The sequence below is a fragment of the Pteropus alecto genome, unplaced genomic scaffold (genome assembly GCF_000325575.1).
Source record: "Pteropus alecto unplaced genomic scaffold, ASM32557v1 scaffold117, whole genome shotgun sequence".
NCBI lineage: Eukaryota > Metazoa > Chordata > Mammalia > Chiroptera > Pteropodidae > Pteropus > Pteropus alecto.
Window position 1 is genome coordinate 1,841,099 of NW_006440642.1, and position 24,186 is coordinate 1,865,284.

General features: G+C 40.5%; 1 protein-coding gene and 1 pseudogene across 9 annotated transcripts in view; one reads left to right on the top strand and one right to left on the bottom strand.

Annotated features, from left to right (window-relative positions):
* ST3GAL5 (ST3 beta-galactoside alpha-2,3-sialyltransferase 5) overlaps nt 1-24,186 on the bottom strand; it is a 61,310-nt gene that overhangs the window by 11,419 nt on the left and 25,705 nt on the right. For 3 of the 9 annotated variants that reach the window (XM_006917703.3, XM_025050874.1, XM_015593862.2), the window contains 3 exons: nt 19,687-19,810; nt 17,325-17,436; nt 1,597-1,940 (listed from right to left, as the gene is read on the bottom strand). In XM_006917703.3, the coding sequence (XP_006917765.2) occupies nt 1,597-1,940; nt 17,325-17,436; nt 19,687-19,810 (580 nt within the window). Of the gene's footprint in view, nt 1-1,596; nt 1,941-7,474; nt 7,558-16,249; nt 16,385-17,324; nt 17,437-19,686; nt 19,811-24,186 lie in introns of those variants that run through there. The other 6 variants (XM_025050876.1, XM_025050878.1, XM_015593864.2 and 3 more) reach the window with 6 other exon arrangements.
* On the top strand, nt 9,665-11,824 carry LOC102884608 (annotated as a pseudogene).

Here is a 24,186-nt window from a genome sequence, read left to right on the forward strand (position 1 = left end):
CAGGTTGCACAGCAGGAGGTGAGCGCAGGCAAGGGAAGCTTCGTTTGTATTTGCAGCTGCTCCCCAGCACTAGCATCACCGCCTCAGCTCCACCTCTGATCATCAGGCATTAGATTCTCATAGGGGCACCAGTCCCTGGTGCCAAAAAGGTTGGGGACCACAGCTGTAAGGTATGTGCTATTACTGCCTCCGCTTACAGATGAGGAAACAGGCACGGGACAGTTAGGAAACTTGCCCAAGACCTCAGCTACTGGGGACAAAGGCATTACATGAACCTATCATCATCAGCTTTAGGTCAAAATATCAGAAATGGATCTTACCATCCTCCCTCCCTAACCAGAGGTTTTCCTCAACTGCTCCATTTCTTACGGTGGTTCTACTGTTGTCTTAGATGCCCAGACTAGAAATCTTGGTATCTTCTGATATTAACTTTCAAACTGTCAGAGAGTCCTATAATTTACTTTTCCAATATACCTCTCATATTTGATCCTTAGCCTCTATTTCTTTTTTCTCTGCCTCACACCAGGCCCACACTGCATGCCCTAGTGCAACCTGTACACCAGGCTCCCATCCATATTCTCTCCTGCTTTCGATCAAATCCATATCCTACTGCTGGACAAACTTAATTAAGACCCAACTTTCATCATGCTCTTGGTTCTGCATATCCTCAAGATAGGGACAATTTATTAAAATGTAACAAGAGCCTTAAAAATATTCAAATATCTTTAAGCCAATAATTCTAAAAGTTCTTGGAATTATTTCCTAGGAAATAATCAAAGATGTACATAAAGACCTGCATGACAATATGCAAAGCATTTTCACAATAACAAAGAAACTGGAACCATTCTAGATGTCCAGCAATAGGAGAGTGGCTAAATAACTTACGATACATTCGTTTAAAGGAATGTTAAATACTTAGTAAAGATGGTTTGCCAAAGGATATTTAATGACCTCAGAAATTATTCATAATATTAAGTGAAAAAAAAAAAGTACTTCATAAGAATATAAATGCACTCATTATTATGTGTATAGAAAAGTGGAAAAAATAAAGCAAATTAGTAGTGGTTGGTTATTTGTGCTATGAGTGGTTATTTTCTTCCCTATATTTTTCTATATTTTTTAATCTTCAAGAATGAACACGTTTTACTTTCACAATCAGAAAAATAATTTTTAACTAGCCAGACCAAGAAGAATTGAGGCTGGCTGTGTTATGGCTGCGTTGTGTAGTATTCAAACTCTTCTGCATGGTTTGTGCACGCCAGCCACGTGGCCTTCCAGGGCTCCCCCACACCAAACCCTGCTCCCAGAGGCCAGGCGTCCCACTGACTCAGTCTACTGCCTTTGCTCACTTAACTGAATCTATCCATCCTTCTCAACCTCACCTCCACTAAAAAGGTTTTGCCAAATTAGGGTCAGTACAGCACAGCACGGGGCATTTAATCATTTCATGGTTTTGTTTCAACTTCTCAAACAGTTAAGTCCCCTGATGGCAGGGACATGCAGGCTGCTTGTGTCCCTCACTGTTCCTGGTGCTGTGCTGACCAACAGCAGTGAATTTAACCCTAGAGGAGAAAGGCTGGTTTAAAACCAATGTACCTTATCACAATATCGAACTGGTTCAGGGCATGGCCCAGTCCTAGTCCATGGAGTATTCCGCCGCTTCCGATAACCACACAACGCCTACAGCTCTTTGTTTTCAAGTGTTCGGGAAAGTCATGCTCAGGCAATACTTTCAAGAGAGTCTGGACTTTACTGGAGAACTTCCGGAACCCAAAAGGAGGATCGTACTTGTACTCGGCCTCATTCACTCTGGGGGCCTTCTTCACGAAAGGCAGTAAGTCCATGTCATACCTGTGCTCAAACAAGCGTGCCATTGACTTCTTGGCGAACTTGGGTTGGCATTCCTTTTGCAAAACTTGCTGAGCATATTTCTGAGCTCTCTGGAATGGAATCACACCAATCTGAGTTTAAAACACTCTCAGGCATTAGAAATTTACAGATGACACTTTGCCCTGTGATGTCTGACACAGCTCCCCTTTTGGTTAATGTCTTTTATCACAGACCATCTGCTTTTAAGAGTTAATTTATGCTAGAAACTTGAAAAACCTAGGAGAATCACAAGACAAGGAGATAAACTCAACAAGAATATTTATTTTATTACATAAGTAAAGCAGGAAGAACCCCCACCTCCTACCACCCCAGCCTAACCTTGTTCAAATAAATTTGGGGTTAAAAAACATACTTTGATGAGTTTAAGATTTCATGTTTTATATAATCCTGTCATGAATAAACCTTGAGGATATTATATTAAGTGTAATAAGCCAGCCACAAAAAGACAAATACTGTTATGATTCCATGTATATAAACTATCTTAATTAGTCAAATCCATGAAAATCAGAAAGTAGAATGGTGGTTACCAAGGACTGAGGGGAGGGAGAAAGGGGTAGTTATTTAACGGGTCAAGTTGCAGTTTTACAAGATGAAAAAGTTCTAGAAATCTGTTTCACAACAATGTAAATATACTTAGAAATAATTAAGACGGTAAATTTTATATGCTTTTTACCATAATAAAAAATTTTTCATATTTCAGGTTCCAACCTAGCGAGATAAGACACAGGCTTATTTATAAGCTGGGATAACGAGCTTCATAGTCTGGAATGCAAATTACTCTAATTGTAATCAGGGACGATGTCATGTCAACACAGAAGTTGCCTTGGTTTCAGATACAATTTACCCCGCACATTAATGTTTAGCATCGCCAAGGAACAATTATCAAATGCCAACTATACTAGCCCGGTCGAATACAGCAAGCCACAGAGGAACATGGTACAAATGACCACGTGCCCCACAGTCTTCCTCTTGGCTCGGTCTGGCCAAATGCCACCTGAGAACCAATCGCTTAGCAGGAAATTTTCCCACGTCATTGTGCTTTTTGTCCTCATCTCCACATTCATCAGCCTTGGCCCTGCCTTACACTTCCTGCCACCAAACTACTTTCACGTGTGTGTGTGTGCGTGCGTGCGTGTACATAGTTCTATATTTACTGGGATATTTTTAGGGTTGAACATGTCTTTTGGACTGTGTCAGTACTGTTATGAAGATTATTATTGTTGTATATAGTTTTAAATGTTTGATCCAACTATGTTTTTTCTCAGTTTTGTTATTTTTATTGTCTGATTTTTATAGAATAATTTTTTAATAATTTTTTGTTTTTCAATTACAGTTAGCATACAATATTATTAGTTTTAGGTATACAACATACTGATTAGACATTTATGTAACTTATGATTGCCCCAATAAGTCTAGTACCTATCTGACACCATACATAGTTATTACAATATTATTGGCTATATTATTCCAAATGCTGTACTCTACATTCCGTGATTATTTTGTAACTGCCAATTTGTACTTCTTAATTCCTTCAACTTTTTTACCAGCCCCCCAACCCTTCTCCCATCTGGTAACTATCAATTTGTCCTCTGTATCCATGAGTTTCTGTTTTATTTTTTCTTTTATTTTGTTTTTCAGATTCTGCATATAACTGAAATAATATATGTCTTTGTCTAATTTATTTCACTTAAAATACCCTCTAGGTCCATCCATGTTGTCGCAAATGGCAAGATCTCATTCTTTTTTATGGTCAAGTAATACTCCATTGTATATGCATACCACTTCTTCTTTATCCAATCATCTATTGATGGACACTTAGGCTGTTTCCATATCTTGGCTATTATAAATAATGCTGCAACAAACATAAGGATGCTTATCTTTTCAAAGTAATGTTTTGGATTTCTTCGGATATTCAGACGTGGGATTGCTGGGTCATACAGTTCTAATTTCTTGAGGAACCTCCATACTGTTTTCCATAGTAGTTGCACCAATTTACAGTCCTACCAACAGTACACGAGGGTTCCCTTTTCTCCACATCCTCACTAACACTTGCTGTTTGTTGATTTATTGACGATAGCCATTCTGATCGGTGTGAGGTGATCTTGCATTGTGGTGTTAATTTGCATTTCCCTGATGATTAGTGACATTGAGCATCTTTTCTTATGTGTATTGGCCATCTGTATGTCCTCTGGAGAAATGTTTCTTCAGGAGCCTTACCCATTTTATAATCAGACTATTTTTTTGGTGTTAAGTTGTATGATTTCCTTATATATATATATATTTTTGATATTAACACCTTATGAGACGTACCGTAAGTGAATATCTTCTCTCATTCCGTAGGTTGTCTTTTTGTTTGGTTGATGGTTCCCTTTGCTGTGCAAAAACTTTTTAGTTTGATGTAATCCCATTTGTTTATTTTTTCTTTTGTTTCCCTTGCCCAAAGAGATATTTCCAAAAAAATATTACTAAGAGCAATGTCAGAGAGTTTACTGCCTATGTTTCCTTCTAGTTTTATGGTTTCAGGTCTTACATTTAAGTCTGTAATCCAAAATGTACTTAACTTTAACAAATTGTTTATAAAAATCCTCCTCTCTTTATTTTAATAATTCAAAGATAACTGCAGTTTAGAGATGTGATAATAAAAAAAAAATCAAAGGCAAATGGTTAGAATGTTAAATAATAATAGATCCCACTGTCTAAGATTTTACTGGATTCACTGGTAAACAAAACAAGCCAATGCACTATTAAAAATGAATTTTTAACCACAATTAAATGACACTGTGGTCAAGATGAATATTTTCAACCTAATTCTTACACATCTCGATTTAGCTTTCTGTATCCGCACCATCTGCTTCTTGACAAACTTGAAAAGCTCTCTGCTGTGCAAGGTTTCCAACTTTTCACTCTTCAGGGAGCCTGCTGGTCAAGCATTCGCTTCACCTTAGATTTCCTGGTTTCAGGGTAGCTTGTGAAGCCACCCCATCTCCAATAGGGTCCTTCATGGCCACCTGCTCACTGAGTTCTCGAGGCTCCTTGACCCCACAGCCTGGCCACTACTACCTCCACACTTCCGTCTGAAGCCGCTATAATAAATTTTTTGTAGAAACACAACTATCTTATTATAGCAGAATTTCCCCTACCCCCACCACCTTTAAAAAAATTATAGCTTCAAAAAGTTATTAGTACCTGGGAAGATCACACCATCTACATCTAGAGGCTCTGGCCCTGGTTCTGACACAGGGAACTGATATTTTTGAGATTCAGATGATGCTGCAGACACTATGCATAGTTACTGTCTCAGTTCACCATCGCGATGCCTATGGCACCTCGCAAGACTGTCACTAGTATTGTAACTTCACAGGCTCAAACTAGCATAACCAGTAAGGGCTGAGCTGGTAAGCTAACCCAGGCTGATTACTTCCCAAACTCCAAAAACCACAACCTCTGCAGACAGAGAGCAGCCCACAAAAGCCTCTCAGAGAACAAGAGTTTGAACGCAAATTGGCATCTGCATGAGAAAGCCCAGTGAGGAGCCAGTCATAGCCCAAGCAGCCCCAGAATGAGGCCAACCCTAACCAAGACCTAGGCCCTTAACACCTGGTTGCTGGGGACAGGGCAGAGGGGCTGCGCATTCTATACCCATTCCTCTAAACAATGGGCCTGGAGGTTAGGAACAGCAATTTTCAGAGAACAAAGGTCTAATTCTTCACTACAGAATGACATCCCAAGCATCTGGTTTTACATATCTCCCAGGATAGAAACGAACTTGTTTGAGAAGTGCCAAAAAAGAGCTAGCGAAGCTTAGTGGAAAGAGGCAGGTGATCGAGCTGAAAACCTGCACAAGGCTGCGAGGCTGCCAAGTTTTCTCTTTACAAGTTTCATTTGCAAGGAGTGAAATTTCATCCCATTTCCATTTTATCAAAGAGCTCCATTTCAGGCTTCAAACTTAATTTTCTAGACTGTGAGCAGAGCACAAGACTTAGAATAGTCTTCTGTAAACCCTCCTGCACCTCATTCACAGTGGCTGCAATAAATCAATCCCCATGTGAATAAATGTTCCAAATGGCACTAGAAAATGTCTAAAGCCACAGCAATTTTCTTTTGTTTTAGTGCATTCAAAAATGTTTAACAAGCCCAGAGAAAGCCCTCTGGATAATTTCTTCTAACCAGAAACTGCCAGCCTCTCTCCTTCTTCTTCTATGCTTCAAAGTTCATAAGAAAAACCCCTTGGGAGGAGAACCTCAGTTTGCGGATCTGTGATAAAGAAAGGAAGGCTTTCATCTTCTCTGCTGCAGACAGCTCCAAAGCTGGAAGCCAAGGGAGGCAAATGAGGAGGGACGTGGAGGGGTCTGGATGGCAGTCACCCAGGGTAAGGCCCACCAGAAGCAGGGAAAATGGGTGACTCTCTAAAATATAGGAACTCCCACTTCTCTCAAATCAAGGCATGGAAATGAGGGCTTCAGTTTTTAAGGGTTATCTAGGCTAAGCTTGCTGACTGCCCACAATTAAGGATAAAGACATCTGGTAGTTCCGAACGTCAATGATGTGGTGATTTGCCATGGAAAACCAGTGTGAAATTTCACCAAAGGGTATTTTAAAAAAATCAAAGTATTTTGCTTTTTGATTTACATCCCACATATAAGTGAGATCATACAGTATTTTTCTTTCTTTGACCTATTTCACTTAGCATAATGCCCTTGAGGTTTGTCCATGGTGCAAACAGCAGGATTTTCTCATTTCACATGGTTGAATAGTATTCCACTGTATATATACACCATATCTTTTTAATCCAATCAAACAAATTCATAGACACAGATATAAGAAGGGTGGTTACCAGAGGGAAAGGAAGTGGGGTGAGGATGAAGAGGGTAAAGGGGGTCAAATATATGGTGATAGGGGGAGACTAGATGTTGGGTGGTGAGCACACAATGGAATACACAAATGATATACTATAAAGTTGTATACCTGAAACTTTATATAATGTTATTAAACAACGTAACTATGATAAATTTTAAAAAAATCACTTTAAAAAATTGAAGTAATTTTCCTCAGGAAAATCTCGACTTTCATTTCTACTTCATAATTTTTAGTATACTCCTTCTCAGAAATATAGGTAAGCGGTATAATTCTTAGCAAAAGGCAATGTTCTTATTTATTTATTTGTTTACTTAAATCCAGGAGAGGGCACAGCATTCAGGTTGAGAGTTTCGGGTCTGGAGTTAACCAAACCTGGGCAGGAGCCCAACTCAGCCAGAGACCATGTGAACTGAGGGTCTGAGTTACCTCATGAAACTGATGTCCATGTCTGCAAACTCTGGATCTGGTCTCTTCCTCACAGGGCTGCTATGATGCCTAAGCATTTTGCAGTGCCTGAAACATGTGAAGACCTGATGCCATCATATAAGAACAGCAACTATGGGCAAAGCTACTGCCACACTGAACTCACATTAAAGTTACCTGTCCATAATTTTTACCTGGTTAAAAGCAGAAAAAAATTTGAATAACCAAGTCACAGAAAGAATGCCACAGTAAAAACTCAACCAGTCAGTGGTGTTGACTACAAAGGGGGTGAGAAGGAACTAACCTGGGAGACGAAATGTTCTAAAATTGGATGCGGGTGATGGTGGTGCAGCTGTATAGACTTACTATCACTCATCAAACTGGTTCCTTAAAAGGAGTAAATCTTACGTTATTTATATTTTATCACAGTAAACCGTTTAAAAAATCAGAATATCTAAACCCCGTTCTAGATCTCTGTAACCAGTTGTGGAATCTTGGTTAAAGCATTTAACTCTAGGTCAAGGCTTCAGCTTCCACATATCAATGACATTCAAGGACAGTCTGCGGGGAAAGGGGGACAGCACTGAGGAGAGAAGTGCAAGTGCCTGGACTAATTTAATAACTCAGCACGAGGTTCCTCTGCTTACTTTAAATATGTGAGTGTAGGTCTGCAGAGTCAGAAGTAAATTTGGCCATAATTACTCAGCACAGAATGCAGTCCCCAGAACGATATGTGGTCTTTAGTTGTCTGAGCGAATAGAGGGCCAAGTTCAAACTGCTGCTACCACACAGCCGGAACCTAAATTAATGTGCATGTACCCTCATCGCTCCGCAAACACCTTTTAAGTGCAATTTCACATCTGAACTTTATTTTCCAAGTGTCCAAGCATCTCCGCAGAGACCATTGTTAGTCTTTTTTTTAACAAGTGGCACATTGAGACAGCTTTAAACAGAAAATACAGAACTCTCAACGAAGAGGCCTGCCCTTCTACTATATTACTGCGGAACAGGCCCAGCACAACCAAAGCTCGGGATCCAACAGGGGCAGCAGCGTCCCACCAACGCTGTAAGTTGCTGAACGTTACCAACGAAGGTGACAGGACCCCACCCTCACGGCTTTGAGACCCTCTTCTGCTAATACACATCCATGACACAAATTTGTCCAAATGCTTTGGTGTCAAGGATCAGTTTCCACCAACGCTGGAGGCAGGGTTTTCTCTGTAGGGCGCCTGTACCGAACACCATCCCACTCCGATTCAGAACATCATGACCATGCCAGCCAGCCTCCTCAGCCAATTCCTCTATTCTGGGATCTCAAGAGAGGGTTTCTGTTTCTGTTTTAATGATGCACAACCAGGTATCAAATTTAGGAGCTTGCCGAGTGTGGCATTCAAGGCCTTGCATTCTCATTTTCAGTCTCACATCCTGCTATTCCCCATCCCAAATCCTCTGTGATAGCCAACTCTTTCTCTCCTCTAATTTGCAAAGCCCTCTGAGGCATGGATTTTGGAGCACACTGTTCCCTCTGCCTGGAATGAAGCAGGACAACATGTGGGGACCGTATTTAAAAATGTAGCATTTTGACAGAGTTAACAATGTTAAAAAGCTATATTTTAAAAAATCTCAAGTAATAGAAGACATCCTTAATTCCACCATGTATATAGCAGGCTTTCACTTCCTACTTTATTAATTTCTGAACTGACTGAAATTTTCACAAACATGTGTGACTTATACCACTGCCCCTCTATTCCTCCCTCTGTCCCCACAAATTACAGGGACTTGCTACTTTATTTATTTCTGTATTACTTGAATTTTTGGTGTTATTTTTATAATTGGAAAAAAGAGCAATCTTTAGAAACCTTTTAGAACTGGGCTGATGTGGTGGGCACATCACTGTGGGCTGCCTACTGGGTCTCCAGACCCCACTCTGCTGCATTCGGGCAGCGGGCTTAGGAGGCTGACCCCACCCATCAGGTAGTCCCATCCCCTTTATTGGTGACTGGTCAGGAAAACTCACTGGAGCCAATCAGAGCAGAGCACTGGCGGCTGTTAGAGTCTTGTTGTCGGTCCAGCAGTGAACTTAGGTTTTAAAACTGGCCCCATGAGCCTAAATGGAGAACTGATATTCCACCATTTAGGGAGAAAGTGGTGGAAGGTACTGTCTACTGGCAGATATAGAGCTGAACAGGAGGTATCTTTCCTATTCTAAGGGATATTAAACTTAACGTGCATTAGTGAACGTACTCAAGGAATTGCTTGTTCTTTTCTGTACAATTTGGAGTTCAAAGATGAGATATCACACTGTAGTTTGGAGTAATAACACCCCTCCCTCTGGAGTTTAATATACATAAGTACATATTGATTAATGTAAAATGTTAGCACACAATCCCTATTCCCAAGGGCTTGCTTGTTGGACAGTGAGGAAGACAGTTAAAATACCACAGTGCTAAGCGTTAGGATTAAGATACAAATGGGGCTTCTAGAAGACGGAAGGATGAGCAGAGAAGGCTTCTTAGAAAAGGTAACCCCTGAGCCGAGATTTGATGTAAAAGAAGAGTAACAAAGAGGCCAAAGGAGGGAAGGGCTCCAGGCAAAGAAAAAATGCAACGAACACAGGGAAAAGTCTTTTCAACAAATGGTGCTGGGACAACTGGACAGCCACATGCAAAGGAATGAAGTTTGGACCCCTACCTCACTCCATATATAAAAACTAACTCAAAAATGGATCAAAGACATAAACTATAAAGATCTAAAACTATAAAACTCTTAGAAGAAAACAGAGCATTAAGCAATGTTTTCTTAGATATGATATCAAAAGCACAAGGAACAAAAGAAAAATAGACAACTTAGACTTTATCAAAATTAGAAACTTTTGTGCCGAAATGATAACATTAAGAAAATTAAAAGAGAAGTCTGCCTCTCCCAGCTGCCCTTCCCCACAGTGAGCGCCCACCCCAAGCAGAACACCCGGTGCCAAGAAGGTGCTGTGCCTGCCTGCCTCGCTGCGTACACTGGCAATCAGTCAGTGGGAGGGCCTGGAGTGGTGAAGGTCACTGCGGGATGGTGGGTTGGGGGTGGATGGCAGCCTCCGCTACTGGAGCCTCTAGCTGCAGCCAGCAGCCACCAGCCTTGCAGCGCTGTGTTCTAGGTTAATGGCCTCTAAGACTTCAATTGGATTCATTGGTCTAGGCAATATGGGGAATCCCACAGAAAAAAATCTCAGGAAACATAGCTGGCACCACTTATTATTTATGATGTGTTCCCTGATGCACGCAAAGAGTTTCAAGATATAGGTCCTGTCTTCCTCAGCAGATATAGCTGAAAAATTTGACATTATTATAATGTTGCCCACCAGTATTAATGTAAAACCTTATTCTGGAGCAAATGGATTTTTAAAAAAAAGTGAGGAAAGGCTCATTATTAACAGATTCAAGTACTATTGATCTTGTGGTTTTGAAAGACTTGGCCAGGAGTTTTCACCCGTGTTTCTGGTGGTGTAAGAGCTGCTGGGTCTGGGAACCTCACGTTTACAGTGGGAGGAACTGAAGGCGAATTTGCTGCTGCCCAGGAGTTGCTGGGCTGGGCTCCAGTATGGTATATTGTGGAGCCATTGGGACCTGGCAGGCTGCAAAGATCTGCAACAACATGCTGCTAGCTATTAGTATGACTGGAACCTCTGAAGCTATAAATCTTAGAATCAAGTTAGGGCTTGACCCAAAACTATTAGCTAAAATCCTGAATATAAGCTCAGGATGGTGTTGATCAAATGATACTGACAATCCTTTACTTGTGGTGATAGATGGAGTTCTACTAGCTAATAACTATCAGGGTAGATTCCAAACAACCTTTGTGGCTAAGGACCTAGGATTAGCACAAGATTCTGCTACCAGCAGGAAGAGCCCAATCTCCCTGGGCTGTGGAAGCCCATCAGATCCGCAGGATGATGTGTGCAAAGGGCCACTCAAAGACTTCTCGTCCAGTCTTTGAGAGGAGGAGACCTTCTGGGTTTGCACTTTGGCTGTGGACACTGTTGGAAACCAAACTCTATCTTGAACTTCCTTATAGCTCACTCCACAATGAGTAAATGAATTTAATCAAAAGTTACCTGTCTGCTTTTGATTGTCTAGGTCACAGTAAACCCTAGGATTTTTCACCCATTTTTAACTGCTTATTCTTTTTATCATTTTAGTGGACATACATTATCTGAATTTTTTTTCTGCAAGCCACTGATAGTTCCTGCTAACTAGTTGATTGACCTTTTTCGAAAATTTGATCTTTGATCATCTTCAACTAAATCGTTGCATACTTCAATCAGGATATTATTTCTTTTAAAAAAATATTTTTTTTATTTTTCAGTTATAGTTGGCATACAATATGTTAATTTCAGATGTATGACACAGTTATTAGACATCTATATAACTCACAAAGTGATCACCCTAATAAACCTAGTAACCTTCTGACATAGTTATTACAATATTACTGGCTATATTCCTTGATATGCTTTTTAGCTCCATGACTATTTTGTAACTACTAATTTGTACTTAATTCCTTCCCCTGTTTTCACCAACCCCCCTCAACCCACCTCCTATCTGGCAACCTTCAAAATGTTTCCTGTATCTGAGTTTGTTTTTGTTTAGATTCCACATATATGTGCAATCATATGGCATTTGTCTTTCTCTATCTGACCTACTCCACTCAGCATGCTACCCTCTAGGTCTATCATGAAATATCTTTTTCATCTCCTTACTTTTAGTCTGTGTGTGTCTTTTAATCTGAAGTGAGTCTCAGCATATGTAAGGATCTTGTTTTCTTATCCATTCAGCCACCCGATCTTTTGATTAGAGCATTTAATTCTTTTTCATTTGAAGTACTCATTGATAGATATATAGTTATTGCCATTCTTTAGTTAGACTTTTGATACATATTTTTTTCTTCTTGTTAAAGAAGTCTTGCCAACATTTCCTGTAATACTGGCTTGGTGGTGATGAACTCCTTTAGCTTTTTCTTGTCTGAGAAGTTCTTTATCTGTCTTTTAATTCTAAATGATAACTTTGCTGGGTAAAGTAATCTTGGTTATAGATCCTGGGTTTTCATCACTTTGAATATTTCAGGCCAAGCCCTTTTGGCCTGCAAAGGTTCTGTTGAGAAATCAGCTGACAGTCTCCCTTGTATGTAACAAACTGTTTTTCTCTTCCTTCTTTTAAAATTCTCTTTTTGTCTTTAACCTTTGGCACCTTTAGCATTTTAATTATGATGTGTCTTGGTGTGGACCTCTTTGGGTTCATCTTGTTTGGGACTCTCTGAACTTCCTGAGGTTGTATGTCTATCTCCTTCACCAGGTAAGGGAAGTTTTCAGTCATTATTTCTTCAAATATGTTTTCAATTCCTTGCTCTCTCTCTTCACCTTCTGGTACCCCATGATGCGAATGTTGTTATGCTTGATGTCCCAGAGGTTCCTTAAACTCATTTTTTTGAATTCTTTTTTCTTGTTGCTGTTTTGATTGGGTGTCCTCTGCTATCCCATCCTCTATGTCGCTGATTTGATCCCCCACTTCATCCACTCTGTTGATTCCCTCTAATGTACCCTTCATCTCAGATACTGTATTCTTCATTTCTGACTGGCTCTCTATTATGTTTTCCATCTTCATTTTTATGTTTTTTATCTCTTTGTTAAAGTTCTCACTGAGTTCATCTACTCTTCCCCTAAGTTCCCTGAGCATCCTTATAACTAGTGTTTTGAATTCTGCATCTGGTATACTTCTTGTCTCCATTTTTACGAATTCTTTTTCTGGAGGTTTGTTCTGTTCTTTCATGTGGGACATGCTTCTTTGTCTCCCCATTTTGGCTGCCTTCCTGTGTCTGTTTCTATGTATTAGGTAGGGCTTCTAAGTTTACCAGTCTTCGTAGAGTGGCTTTACGTAGTAGGTGTGCTGTGGAGCCCCTTGGCACAGTCCTGGGAGGGATCCAGCTACAGGCCAAGTTCAGCTGTAGCCTATGTACCTCAGGGGACACCTGGTAAGAGTCTAGCAATCCACACTGGCTGCCACCTATGCTGGGCTTATAGGTGCCTCGAAGGGCTAAGTCAGAAACCAAGGCCAGCTGCCACTGGTACAGGGCTTGAGGCTGCTCAGCAAAGAAGTACAGGACATGCCAAGACCAGATGCTGCTTCTTTGAGTTTTGTGAGCCTTTGAGAGATTTTATAAAAGTTCACAGCAGAAGCCATGAAAGCCCATTTGTATGGAATTAATCACTGGAAATAGTGTGGTTGGGCCTATAAATTGGGAGAAGCAGAGTCTCAGGAAATCCCCTGGGCAGAGTGACCTGTGTTATCCAGGTTGACAGCACCTGTGTCTACAGGATGGGAGGGAGGGAGAAGAGCTCAACAAAGGAACAATGGCTTCTGCCTGCACCTCCAGCCTTTGCCCTGAAGCCTGACAGCTCAGCGCCTCCCTGTATGTCTCTGGTGCCCCTGGAGCAGCTTCCCCAGCCTGGAGCTCAGAGCAAGTGAGTCCATTAGGGAGTAAGGCTGAGAGCGGGCCCTTTAAAAGGAAGGTCTCTGCTTCCCGCAGCCCTCCATCTCACTCAGCCGCCACCTCCACTGGTTTTCACAGCCACAGGTTGTGGGGACTTCTCTTCTCTGCACTGGAACCCTCGCTGGAGAGCCCAGTGTACAGCCGGGACTCCTCGATTTCCTTAGTGGGGGAGGGGGCTCTGCAGCCAAGACAGCCCTCCTGATTCTCGATCGCCACACATGGTTGTGGGACCCCGGCATTTTGCATCTCCACCCCTCCTACCATTTTGAGGTTACCTGTTATTTGAGGTGACTTATAGGACTCCCAAAATAGTTATCCTGGCTTTGCTTAAAGACCTCTAGAGATTTGCCAGAAAGGTGGCCAATTTATGCCGTCTTTGGATGCCTTGGACCATCAAACTCTTCTTTCAGCTTGGCTGCCATCCCTTGGTCCACATCTCTGTCATTAAGCCCACCTGGGCCGGGCAATCCTCTGATGGGCAAGGCCTCTGGTTTGCTGACAGTAACTGCTATGTGCCCTGCACTAGACTGTCTGTCCTTCAGGCTACACAAATGTTCCTATCCCTCGAAGGGCCCTTAGGAACATGGTCTCGAATCTCTTCTCTAGTCATTCATAGCAGTCACTATGACTCCTTGGAACCTTAGGGAGTCATGGCTATAATGTTCAGAGCACTTGTCTGAACACTGCAGAGACAAGCAAACAATCCCTGGTCTATTAATGTAGCTTATGGAAAATGGCCACAGGCAGCCATGGTACATGTGGATGCAGACAGCACTGGCTAGGCACTAAAATCACTAAGTTGACTTCATCCAAAGTGTTAGTAAACCATATCTCCTCCATCTTGTACCTGTGAAATGATGTGCTCAACTCTTGCACAAGAGCTCATATTTCTCAATTAACCCTAATTTGAGAAAAATTATCTTTGTAGCTAGTCAGGTGATCAGTGGTGTACAAGAGGATGCATACAGAACGTATAGAGTGCAGAAAAGAAATAATGGGAAGAGTTCACAGATACCAGTAAGTCATATCAAGTGTCATCCTTTGGGCCTTTCCCAGGGAACAAAAAAGAGAAAAGATGTTTAAAAACTTTATCCAAGAGAGCTGTGAAAGGCCTTGGAATTGAAAGGGATTCGGGGATGTCCACAAAGCCAGCCAGATCAGGAGGAGAGGGGAAGCCTAAGCAGAGGCTCCAGCAAAGCGGATGTGCTGATGAAGTGAACGGAGTCAGCGAACATCTGAGGGCAGACACAGCAAGGACAGCAAGGCTCTGTGATCAGAAACACTTAAGACACAATGGGTCTGCACAGGCTAAGCTGTAAATTTATTAATTAATTTCTCTTCATTTACTTATTTATACCTGTCTATATCACCAAAACTTAGAGGTACTTAAGACAGATTAATTCAGAAACGTGGATAAAAATCAAGATTACAAAAGGAGCTTCATGTATATCATCTTATTCGATTTTGATGACTACTCTACTACAGAGATGCTGTTATCGATCTTTCACAGCTAAGAATACTCGGTCTCAAAACAATTAAGTAACTTGCACAAGGTTTCATTTTTACTAGGTGGCATTTATATTTGAAGCTAGGTCAGAAGCTTCAGTTCTCTCCTCTCTGTATCACGCTGCCTACCTCTCCTGGCTTCATCTTTGTGGACACTCCCTACCTGGAGTCATCAGAAGCGCAGACTTTAAAACTACACTGCTGGGTCCAAGCCTTGACTACCACTTACAATATAAGGTAACCTTGGGCAGGTGACTTCATCTCCTTGCCCCTCCACTTCCTCAGTTGTGAGCTGGAGATAATAATTGTACCTACATGGAGGATTAAATGAGTTTGTATTACCAAAGCACTTTTAGACAGTTACACAGTATACACTAAACTAGTTAACTAAACTAGATGGGAGCTTGGGCAAGGAGCTTAACCCTCCAGGCCATCAGCTCTAAAATGGAGAGAATAAGGAGGTATCTTCGAGTCATGATGATAGCTAAATGAGATAATACACGTAAAACACCTATATACATTTGGTTACCATTATTACTATACTGCTTCACTTAAAATCATCTCTTTTTCATCCAGGGTGGGACATTATTGGATAATTTAACCACTCAAATAATTAGCACATTTAACACATGTCAATTTATTCAGAAAAAAGAAATATAATTGAAGGGGAAAATCTTGAAATACACAATGTAAAATCATTAAAAAGAAAAATGAAACACAGAATGACAGGTGATTCTTCCTATTCTGTTTTAAGGACATGTACGTTGGCAGCATCATGGCATATTAACTACACGCCAGATACCCTAGAGAGTGCTGAATGGAATTCCCCCCACCCTGTGACTTTAGTAAATGGGGAAAGATACTGTGGGTAGGTGGCTGAGTTGGTTTTTTTTTTAGGGTGGGTTGTCTCTGACTCTGGTTTTGAAGTGCTAAGACTAAGTGTTTCCCCTTCTGTTTATAACTTTCATGCGATGACAGTACTGTTTAAGCGTATGCTTGGAAATGTTTTATTTTAAATCACACCAATGGAATTTCTAACCTTTACGCGGTCAGGATCCACGTAATGCACTTTTTTCATATCACATTCTTCAGTAGTATAATTTAACTTGAGGATATAAAGGATCCATACTCCAAACACAAGCAGTATACACCTAGAAAAAAAATCAATTAGATATAATGATGCAGTCATGTGATAATCAAGAGAGACCATGTGAAATAAATGAAAACCTAAACCAAACTGAATTTGTCTGCCAGGAAGCAAAAAGTACAGTCTATAAGTTGACCTCAGTAGTCAACTCAAGGCACTACTTGTTATTCCTGACAAGATAACTTAGTCATTTATGACTGTCTTTGTTACAAGGAAAAATTAAATAAACCTTTTCCTCAAAGGCAACATAATAAAATCTGAATCAAAATGCAGATTACTGGACTTAAAGAAAAAAAAAAAACCAAGTAAGAGATTTTGATATACGGAATCTCAGCTTCAATTTTTTGCCACTTTAAAATATCAGCTCTAAAATGGAGAGAATAAGGAGGTATCTTCGAGTCATGATGATAGCTAAATGAGATAATACACGTAAAACACCTATATACATTTGGTTACCATTATTACTATACTGCTTCACTTAAAATCATCTCTTTTTCATCCAGGGTGGGACATTATTGGATAATTTAACCACTCAAATAATTAGCACATTTAACACATGTCAATTTATTCAGAAAAAAGAAATATAATTGAAGGGGGAAAATCTTGAAATACACAATGTAAAATCATTAAAAAGAAAAATGAAACACAGAATGACAGGTGATTCTTCCTATTCTGTTTTAAGGACATGTACGTTGGCAGCATCATGGCATATTAACTACATGCCAGATACCCTAGAGAGTGTTGAATGGAATTCCCCCCACCCTGTGACTTTAGTAAATGGGGAAAGATACTATGGGTAGGTGGCTGAGTTGGTTTTTTTTTTAGGGTGGGTTGTCTCTGACTCTGGTTTTGAAGTGCTAAGACTAAGTGTTTCCCCTTCTGTTTATAACTTTCATGCGATGACAGTACTGTTTAAGCGTATGCTTGGAAATGTTTTATTTTAAATCACACCAATGGAATTTCTAACCTTTACGCGGTCAGGATCCACGTAATGCACTTTTTTCATATCACATTCTTCAGTAGTATAATTTAACTTGAGGATATAAAGGATCCATACTCCAAACACAAGCAGTATACACCTAGAAAAAAAATCAATTAGATATAATGATGCAGTCATGTGATAATCAAGAGAGACCATGTGAAATAAATGAAAACCTAAACCAAACTGAATTTGTCTGCCAGGAAGCAAAAAGTACAGTCTATAAGTTGACCTCAGTAGTCAACTCAAGGCACTACTTGTTATTCCTGACAAGATAACTTAGTCATTTATGACTGTCTTCGTTACAAGGAAAAATTAAATAAACCTTTTCCTCAAAGGCAACATAATAAAATCTGAATCAAAATGCAGATTACTGGACTTAAAGAAAAAAAAAAAAACCCAAGTAAGAGATTTTGATATATGGAATCTCAGCTTCAATTTTTTGCCACTTTAAAATACTCTCAAATCCTTCAAATACTGTATGATTTCAATATATGAAGTACGTAGAGTAGTCAAAATCACAGGACAGAAATAGAATGGTGGTTGCCAGCAGAAGGGAAAATGGGGAGTTAGTGTTTAATGAGTACAGAGTTTCAGTTTTACAAGATGAAAACAGTTCCGTGGACGGACAGTGCGATGGCTGCACAGCAATGCGAATGTATTTAACATCACTCAACTGCACGCTTAGAAATGGTTAAGACGGCAAATAGTATCTTATGTGTATTTTACCGCAATAAAAAAAAAAATTAGGGTTAAAATACTGTGAGTCCTTGAAAAAAAAAGGAAAAGAAAATAAACAACGTACTCATTATTCCTTTAAAGAATTCTATCTAGAAATGAGGCTGACTGAGGTGAGATAGTACCACCAGTCATCTTTAAGATCATCTACAAAAACACTGCTTTTAAAGATTTGATAGAGTCACACTATTATATAGTTTAAAAGACACATGGGCACATACACACATGGGATTAGGCGAGAAGAACTGAGTCTAGCTGTGATTCTAGAAATCCCATTTTAAATAAGTTCCCAAGCAATAGTGATAAACTGAAAGTTAAAAAACAAAGTTAAGAAATAACCTTAAAGGGGAAATAACCTATTTTTTAAAGAAAGGAGTACTTTAAAAAATATAGTACCTAGTATGATATACTATACACAAGAGATATTAAACATTTCTTAATATTTGAGGATGTTGATGCATGAAAATATTGCTAGTGATTCTCATTTCAACAGGCTCCCCATAAAAACCTAGACAAGCATCTTAATTTTTCCTTAGGACCAAGTACAATGTTAATAGGATGCTACCATTTGTGTAAAAAAGCAAGGGAGGGCACACATATACAGTGTTTCTTACACACACAAGACTGGTAATATTGGTTATCTTTAAGTGGGGATGGGAAATGTGGGGAGCGTGGATGAAGAGATGTTTTACCTTTAATATCTACTGAATTTTGAATCTTGGGAATGTAGTATTGTCTAGTCCTCTCTCTAGCCCCCAGAAAAGGTATTACATTCAATGCATGTAATAATTCCCCTATTTTGATTTTAAGAAAAGGTAAAAGGATGTTAAAAGCAGACCCAGCGTCTATAGCACTGACCCCACTGTACTGTAACTCCTGGTCTTAAGTGTCCTGCCCACACTGTAAGGAGCATAGGGCACAAGTCTATTCCATTTGCTGCCATGTGGCCAGCACTCAACACATGTAGGCCTCAATAAATATCGGTTGATGACTGAAAGGACATGGAAAGTGATGTAAGTGTTTATGAATATACATTTCTTTTTTGCACCTTTCTCCATCTATACCTCCTAAATTAGTAAAGTGAGATGAGAAACTAGATTTCAGGCTTCATTTCTTTCTTCAGATATGAAAAAGGGGTAATTTTCAACCTGGTTTAGCTGGTAACAAATAAAACTGACAAGTTCCTCCTTTAACAATTCTACCACTTATTAGAATATGAGGCTGAAACACCCATTATCCTTTTTAGTATTCAATATTTAATGTTATTCAAATGCCTTTAAGGGCGTTTAATTAATCATATTTTAGATTAACTCAAAAGAGCTAAGGGAAAAAGTCCTCTTTTGTTAAACAATGTCAGGAAGAGTTGCCATCTTGGGCGTCCAAGCTCGGGTACAGAGCCTCAACAGCCCCCTGGCTGGGTACTGCACTCTGACCAAGTACAGACTGATACATAAACCCAGGGCATCTGTGCCCTGAATCCTACTCGATGTGCCCTGAAATGATCCTTTGACCAAGTATGAGAGCCATTGTTAGAGCTCTCATTGAGTTTTACTCCCAATTCTACAGTTTACTCAAATTAGGGGGATCTTAGGGCCCCAGGGCTTGTACTTACTTGAAGATGTCTTTTAACAACAAGCTGGGTCTTCTCATCTTGTTTTGAGCTCGGGTGTACCATTGCAGGGAGGGTCTTGAGCAATCGCTTTTCAGTTTCACATAGTGATAGTCACTTGGCATTGCTGTGAAGAAAGGGGAAGAGGATAGGAAGAGGAAAAAAAGGGACGAGTTTAGGAGAATAATGTTTTTAAAGAGGTATTATGTGGTATATCCGTACTAAGGGATACTATTCAGTAATAAAGAGGAATAAACTATTGATACATGCGACAACTCGGATGGATGAATCAAGAAAGAATTATGCTGAGCCAAATACTAAAAGGTTGCATATTGTATGATTACATTTGTAGAACATTCTTGAAATGACAAAACGATAGAAATGGAGATTAATAGTTGTTAGGAGTTACACAGGGGGTGGTGGGTATGGCCATAAAAAGGCAACATGAGGGATCCTTGTGGTGATGAAAATGTTCTGTATCTTGCTTGTATCCATGTCAATATCCCAGTTGTGATATTGTACTATGGTTTTGCGAGATGCTACCATTATTCCTTACAACTGCATGTGAATCTACAATTATCCCCAAATAAAAAGTCTAATTTTTTCATTTTTTTAAATTAAAATTGTTGGAGTGACATTGATTAATAAAATCAAATATATTTCAAGTGTACAATTCAACAGTATGTCGTGTATATACTGCATTGTGTGTTTACCACTCCGAGTTAGATTTCCTTCCATCACCAAATCTTTGACCTCTTTTACCCCTATCTACCTCCCTCCTCTCCACAAAAGTCAAATTTTTTAAAAAGAGCCTTTACCTTTTAGAGATACATACGGAAATATTAACAGGTAGAAGAGCAGAAATGAGATCTGCTTCGAAAAATCAGGAAGAGGATAAATATGTGGCAGGGGAATAGATGGGACAAGACTAGCTTTAAGCTGAATCTAGGTGATGGGTACATGGGGTTCATTATACCATTCTTGATACTCTTATATTTCTATATGAAGTTCTCTACAATAAAAAAAGTTTTAAAAAGAAAGTGTTTTCGACACTAAAAACAGAAGACAAGTGTTACACTAAGAAAAAAATAAAATTTGGCAATTAAAAATTTTTTCTTAAAAAATACATATTCTTGGGTATGCTTACCTATTCTTCCGAATTAATTTTATTCTCAAAATTTCAATTTCTAAATAATATTCCAAAAGGTACAAAAAAATTGACACAACTCTCTGCCAAATCAGTTTCCCCCTTCCTTTCAACTTAACGGAACTCTGGATTTTTAACTGGGCACATGCCTTCCCAGAATAAAGACTAATTTCCCATCCTCCCTTGGAGCTAGGTATGGTCTTGGGACTAAGTTCTGACCAATGGGATATGAGCAGCAGAGACTTGTATAATTTCCAGGGTGCCTTCCTTGGCATACTCCCTTTTCCCCTTATTCCGCTTCCTGCTGGTTGAAATATTGACACACGATGAGCCACTCTCACACACACAGAGAACACATCACCTAAAGGATGGTGGAGCGACAAAAGAGAAGGGGCCTGGGTCCCTGGACAACTCCAAGGGCAGAGGCGCCATTCCACCTCAGGCTGCCTGCTTCTAAACTGTTATGTGATGGAGAAGTAAACTGCTGTCTTAAGCAACTAGTTAAATGTGAAGTTATATGTAATATAGGCACCTATTACTATGATAATAAATTTATATATTAATTTAAGAAATGTCTTTATATAATTACTCTTTTAGCCGGGAGGAAGTTACATCTCATTATTCACTTCATTTCCTCCATTAGGCTCATGCTATTTTCTTTGCAGGGAAAAAAACTCTTTTATTAAACGGATATTCAAATATTTAATTTTTTTTGCTACTGTGAGCAATCTCTCCCTCAATGCCAATTCTAACTGTGTAGCATTAGAATTTAAGAATTTTCATAGATATGTATCATTCTATTTGAGTAGTTTCAAAAAATAGTGCCAAGTACCTCAATAGTAAACCTTTGCTGAAAAATCTACTGAATTCTTAAATGAGAAGTTAAAACAACTGAGACCCTGGAAGGTTTTCAAATATCACAACTCTGTGGTTACTTAAATACATGTCCAGCCAAGTGGGGGAACCAGCAGGCTACCTATAACCAGCACATACATAAAACTGAAGTTTCTAAGAGGTCTGTGTTTTTATAACCAGAATGACACTCAATTCACACCAAAGTGGACCTCCAGAGAACAGGCTGACTGTGGTATTCGAAAGAAGCCAGTTTCCACCTCTGCCTGTCATTGGTGCTCTCAGCTCTACTCTGCCCCTCAGGCTGTAAATCTGTAAACGACATTTCCCAGACTCTCTCTTGCCAGCTGGCTTACTATTAAGTTATGACTGTGGGACATTCTGGAGGAAGATTGGGAGACAAGAGGAAAGCAGCAGACTTTTCATGGAGCTTCTGATGGGGGCAGCAACAGTAGCAGGCAATGGAGGGTGACAACGTGTGACTCCAGCGGTGGTGATGGGCATCCAGCATCCTAGGTTTCTACTTGACAGAAGTGAAGGCACCTCCAGGAGCATTCTGACAAGTAGGAGCTTCAGCCCAGGGTGAGAGCAGCTTTACGATCTCTGGCTGACACTTCTTTCTCACCTTGGCACCTTCGGGCCTGCCAGTGTCTTTGTAATCAATGCCCCGCATGAAAGCCCTCTCTGACTTAAGTTCTACAGAGTTTCTGGTTTCCTGCTGGACACTGCCTGATACATCAGGGGACCTTTTGCACTTTCAGGAAAGCGGACTCAAACCAAAAAAAGGAGGCACTCTGGGGGTGATAGGAGAGTCTGCAGTCCTGAACGCTTTCCTCTTCTAGCCATCACTGCCACATAACATGCTCACACAATCCACTCAAATGCTTAAAAAAAAAAAAGTTGTGTTTTGTTTTCCTGATTACACTGGAGAGGCTCTCAGGAGAGGCAGTAGGAAAGCACGGCAACTGTAATTGGACACCTGGGTTTAGCTCCTCCACCTACCAGCTGTGAAGCTTTGGGCAAGTCACTGACTCTTGTAGCTCAGTTTCCTCATCTGCGAAATGGCTGTAACAATATTTCCTACCTCAGAGGATCAATCTGGGGAACGGCGCTTGCACGTAACAAGCATTACATAAGTGCTGGTTGTCGTTATTACCACCCAGAAACCAAAGCTACAGATGCCCGGCTTCGTTTCATACAATTCATCTGATAGGGCTTTAAGGCGCTTGCCGTCCTTCAGTCACCCTCACTTCCAGCGCAGGTTTCGGCTCCAGCCCCATCAGAGTTCTTTCTTCAGTCCATTCTATTTCCTTTTCTAGGTGTCTCTGGAGAAGTAACATCACCCCCAAACGGCTCATACACTCAGCCTAGATCAAGTTTCAGTCAGTATCTGCTCTCTCCCCCAACCTCCTTCTAAACATTCAGCTTTCACTGGCCTCTTCACCCCACTGTCACTGCTCCCTGTGATGGCAGAGCCGCTCCTGGCCTGAGTCTGTCTTCCTTCACTCAGTCTGCACACCATGCCTGGGACTCCTGGAACCATACTTCCTTCACGACCTCTCCAATCTTAAGCTTCCACATGCACATTTTATGACTCTAGGATCTGGGTTTCTACCCTCAGCACAATTTTCTCCTTGCCCCACACTACTCACTGTAAGATTTCACTACTTTCTTACTCATCTCCTTAACAGAGTGGACCCCCAAATCCATCTCACTATACAGACCCCTCATCTGATCTCAGACCTGTATATCTAACGATCCGCCCACTATCTTCATCTCAGACAGCATTACAAGGCAGAACCTGGCATCTTCCACTCAGCCATCCAGGCCAAAAACCCGCAGGTCAACCCGACTTCCCTCTTTCATTCTCAGCCCCAGTCAACCCCCAGGCCTCTCAATCACACCTTCAAACTTCCCAAATGCACTGACAATCCCTTAGCGGAGGTCACTTGGCCTCTCCTATATCAATTTTCTTCCCCTCAAAGTCATCTCTCTAAAATACATGTGTCTGGTGGTTCCTAGCTCAGCTCAGGTTCTATGACTCCAGGTAACAAACTTGCCTGTCACGCTCTAGCTCCAAGGAAGTACTATTGGAAGCCTGGATGTGTCAGGTTATTGCTTCAGCGCCTTTGCACATGATGCACCCTCGGTCTGGAATCCCAGTGGGAATCCCTCCAACAATCTGCCTGGTGAACTGCTTTTCATCTTTAAACATTCTCCTTCTCTGTGAGGACCACTTTTCAACACCAGAGCTGTCTCCATGTACTTTCCTATCTCTGTTCGCCGCAATGAACTGAAATTTTCTGTGAATGTTTTAGGTCTCCTCTACCTTTCTGCAAGCACCTGGAAGGCTGAGCTGCAGGGCCAGAATGCTGTTCACCTTTGTGTCCTCAACAAGTAGGACAGGCCTTGGCACGTAGCTGGCTCTTAAAAAACAAAAAAAGAAGGAAGGAAGGAAGGAAGGAAGGAAGGAAGGAAGGAAGGAAGGAAGGAAGGAAGGAAGG